This window comes from Trachemys scripta, chromosome 7 (assembly GCF_013100865.1).
Source record: "Trachemys scripta elegans isolate TJP31775 chromosome 7, CAS_Tse_1.0, whole genome shotgun sequence".
In the NCBI taxonomy this organism is placed as follows: Eukaryota; Metazoa; Chordata; order Testudines; family Emydidae; genus Trachemys; species Trachemys scripta.
The window spans coordinates 712,550-716,804 of record NC_048304.1 but is presented as its reverse complement, the minus strand read 5'-3'; the positions used below and the strand labels follow the sequence as shown (position 1 = coordinate 716,804).

At 64.8% G+C, this 4,255-nt stretch overlaps 1 protein-coding gene across 2 annotated transcripts in view; it reads right to left on the bottom strand.

Moving 5' to 3' along the window:
• Positions 1 to 3,045: 3,045 nt before the first annotated feature.
• CPNE9 (copine family member 9) overlaps positions 3,046 to 4,255 on the bottom strand; it is a 25,297-nt gene continuing 24,087 nt past the window's right edge. For both annotated transcript variants that reach the window (XM_034777464.1, XM_034777465.1), the window contains 2 exons: positions 3,971 to 4,044; positions 3,046 to 3,547 (listed from right to left, as the gene is read on the bottom strand). In XM_034777464.1, the coding sequence (XP_034633355.1) occupies positions 3,395 to 3,547; positions 3,971 to 4,044 (227 nt within the window). In that variant the 3' untranslated portion in view covers positions 3,046 to 3,394. The remainder of the gene's footprint in view (positions 3,548 to 3,970; positions 4,045 to 4,255) is intronic.

Below are 4,255 nucleotides of genomic sequence, written 5' to 3'. Positions count from 1 at the left end.
TGTGGGGGATGAGCAGGGGACGCAGGGGGTGATTGGGAGGGAGGGCTGTGGGGGATGAGCAGGGGGATGCAGGGGGTGATTGGGAGGTACAACTTGGGGGGATGAGCTGTGGGGGATGGGCAGGAGGGGTGGGCTGTGGGAGATGGGGAGGGAGGGCTGTGGGGAGGATGGGCAGGGGGGGATGGGCAGGGGGACGCAGGAGGGATGGGGAGGGAGCACTTTGGCGGATGGACAGGGGGATGCAGGGGGGATGGGGAGGGAGTTCTGTGGGGGATGGGCAGGGGGACACAAGGGGGATGGGCTGCGGTGGGTGGGCAGGAGCGATGTGGGGAGGGCTGTGAGGGATGGATGGGGGAATGGGGAGGGAGGACTGTGGGGGATGGGCAGGGGGACACAGGGGGGATGGGGAGGGAGGGCTGTGAGGGATGGGCTGTGGTGGGTGGGCAGGGGGGGGTGGGGAGGGAGGGCTGTGGGGGGGGGGCGGGGGGGGGGGGGGAGGGCTGTGAGGGATGGAAGGGGGTACCATGCAAAATGCATGTTGGGGCCCCTTTGCTGGCAGGTGTCTCCTAAATGTGCCTGGTGGGTGGAGCCCAGCGGGGAGCAGCCCTGCCTCGTGCTGGGGCCGGTAGGTGGTGCTGTTGCACAGGGAACCTGTGTGCTCCTCCCCCCAGCGGCTTGGCCTGGTTATTCTGCGCTGGGACAGGTGCCTGGGCTGGGGACAGGAAATGCCCCATGTGACACCTGCCTGACCCTGTTCCTCATAGAGTCCAAGGCGGGAAGGGCCCTGGTGATCACCTAGTCTGAGCCCCGTGTAACGCAGGCCAGCCACCTGCCCCCCTCCATAACCCCTAGAACAGAGCTGTTAGAAAACAGCCACTCCTGGTTTAAACCCTGTGGGACATGGAGAATCCACCAGGCCCCCAGGGAAGTTGTTCCAAGGTTAATTACTCCTTCTCTCAAACCAGGGGGCGTGGAATTATCCAGACCTAGTGCCGGAGTTTCCACACCAAGTGCCCCCCAAGACCCCCCCCCCGGGAATTGAGTGCAAGAGTCAGCAGTGCCCAGTGGGTGGAGCCCTCCACTGAGGTTCCTGGCTCTGCTGCTGCGTAGCCTTGGGCAAGTCCCTGCCCCTCCCACCCCTTGTCTATTTAGACGCTGAGCGCTTCAGAGCCAAGCTTGACTATCAATGTTCATCTTGTGATGTTTTCCGGTGGGGTGGGGGCCTGATCTCTGCTGGGCGGGGAGGGGGCTGTACAGCCCTGGCATGCACAGTGGGGTCCGTGCAGCACCTGGCACAATGATGTCCGAGCTCTGTTGGGGGGAGGGGAGGCTGGGGGCTGTGCAGAACCTGGCACAGGGGGGCCCTGATCGCAGGCATAACCATAATATAAAATGCTTTCAAGGCTTAGCAGAGAGCCAGGCCTACTAACAGCATGCTTCATTTATACCCCAGCCCCATGGCTGTGGGGCGCACAGGAGTAAAGCCGTATTGGGGACCCTCAAGTCAGCACCTCAGGCTCCGATTACTGTGCGGGGAGAGCAAGAACAGACCCGTTCCTAGACTCTGGAGTGCGTCTACATCTGTGCAATGCCCATGCAAAGGTGACTTGGGGGAGAGGGGGGCCCAGAGCAGCTCCCTCCATGCTACAGTGCCAGAGCCCACCCAGGGGAGCAGTTGGGCCCGAGGGGTCTGTGAAGGCAGATGGTTCCGGATGCTCCCCACCTGCCGTTGAGCAGTGATATCTGGAGGGGCTGGTGCTGTCTCAGCCCTGAGTGCTCTGTGTGTCCCAGGCCTGGCCACAATCTTTCAGGTGGGGGGTGACTATGAGGGCTCCATACTCAGGGCTGCGGCATAGCTAAGAGGCTGCTGGGCATGCAGGAGTGCTTTGGCCACACATGCCCACGCTGGGAACGGCCCGCATTGCTCGTTTAGAGAGGTTAACGCAAGGGACGTTGCTCTTGGCTGGCAGAAGTCTCACCAAGCTGTGCCTGGTGACCAGGGACTGGCTAGGACGCAGCCTGCACTGACGTGCTACAGGTAGATCACTAAAACCCTTTACTGCTAATTGCTTCCTTAGCTGTAGGCTGTGCCAGCCCCATAATGCCTCGTGGCACGACAGCACACAACAGCCCAGCACAGAACCCCCACACAGGGCAGCTGCGGTACTGTGTCATGGCCCTTCCCCGCCCCCTACAGCCCCACCATGGCATGCCCCGCCTTTCACCCGTGAGTGTTCGCACTAAAGTGTGTGTGGGGATGCGGCTGCTGCTTGGCCCCTCCAGAGCAGGGAGGCAGGCCAGCTCCGTAGCTGCCTGCAGTGACCTGCCCTGAACAGAGCTGGGCTCCCCAGCAGGTCCCACAGAGCCCAGCTGAGGCTGGCAGAGTTGTCCTGATTTATCGGAACAGGGACCGACGCGCACCCCCAAGAGCTGCAGGGTCAGTCTGAAGAAATGGCCTCGGCTAGAGTGTGCACACGAATCCTGGGCTCACGACCTGGGACGTGCCTGAGGCCCGTTAGCCTTGCCCCCAGCTCATCCATCTGCCCAGCTCAGACCAAAGAGCACGGGGGATCCGGGGCTCAATTCGGCCCGTCCCTGGCAACCCTGGAGCCAGGGATTTCCTGGGCGAGCGCTCAGCACAGAGGAGCTGGTGGCCCAGTCGCCCCAGGCCCTCGCCCACGGTCCCCAGACAGGTTCGGAGGGAGGCAGCACTGGCCAAGCCATGTAGCATGGAGCCCGCTGCCCATGACCAGCAGGTGCCCAAGGAACAGCAGCCCCTGGCCGCAGCTCCACGCGGCAGGGCACTGGGACTGGGTGCATATGGCTCCCACACCCCGCTGCCATCTCAGGCCCAGGCCTGGCTCTGCTGGGGACACTGCCGCGGCCTGGGCAAGGACCCAGGAGGAAGCCCCATGTGCCAGCTGAGAGCACTAGCCTGACGCTGCCGTGTCAGCAGGGAGCAGTGGGGGGCTGGCAGGAGAACAAGCCTGCGAGGCCTGAGCCAAGGCGCTGCCCCGAGCCCCAGCACAACACAGGCACCAGGGCACCTACAAAGCTTTATTGGCAGGATCTGGACAGAGCAGGGCTCCGCGCCCCCATATTGGGCCGGGGGAAGGGCCTGACGAGACATTGCTGAACACCTCTGACCCTGCCCTGCTCCCAGGCCCCTGGGCTGCCCGCAGCTGGCAGGGAAGGGAGCCCAGGCCAGCCACAGGAAGCTGCCCTCCCCCCTGACAGAGGCACAGTGCCAGCCCTGCGGGGCCGAGCCAGCCTCTGGGGCTGCATCCAGGGGGCGACAGCCAGCTCGGCTCAGGCAGGCGAGGGCTGGGGGGCGCGGTCTCAGGCCCGGCAGGAGCAGCAGTGTCTGATTGGCTTGGGCTGCACAGAGGCGGAGCTACTGTGGGTCGGTAGGGCGGGGCTTGATGTCGTGACTCTTCATGTAGGAGAGCAGCTGCTCCGGGATCTCGGCCAGCACGTCCTTGGCCAGGCGCGCCATGCTCAGCACCTGGTTCCCGGAGCGATCCACGTAATCCCGGAATGGCACGAACTGCAACACGAGACAGGCAGTGCTGGGCCCCGAGCACCCCCTGCAGCCACCCGGGGGGCAGTGCTGGGCCCCCAAGTGCCCCCAGGGGACAGGGCAGTTTAGGGCTCCCGCCGGGACCTCCCAGGGGACTGGCCTAGGGAGCGGGAGCTCCGGAGCCCCGCCCTCGGTCCTGGGCCAAGTTCTCAGGTAAGCAACATCACACTCTGGCTCGAGGGAGACAGTGCAGCAGGTGCTGCCCTCCTGGCCCATCGCAGCCCAAGGGCACAGTGTGGGGGTCAGGGGAGGGGGGCTGCATGCGTGTCTGGGGTCTCGAGGGGCCCGAGGTCCTTCCCCAGCCCTTGTGCCCCCCTCCACCACGCCGTCCTGAGGGCCATGCTGGGTCGGGGGCAGCCCAGGGAGTGCTGGGGGGTGGGCGTGAGTTACCTGCACAATGTCCCGCTCTGCATAGCGCCCCCTGCAGGAGACCCGCACGTCATCTCCATCAAGTTCTTCCATGGCTGGGGATGGGGACTCCAGTCAACATTTACAAGCTGTCACCATCACATCCCCCACCAGCCTCTCATGCCTCCCTCCCGCACACCTGCCCCCATGGGGCTGGGTTGGGCTGACCCAGTGCTGTGACGTGGGGGTGCTGTCTGCCCCCCCCCCCCCCCCCCCCCCGCCCTTCCCCTCTTCCCCCCCCCCCCCTTTCCTCCCTCGTTTCTTCTC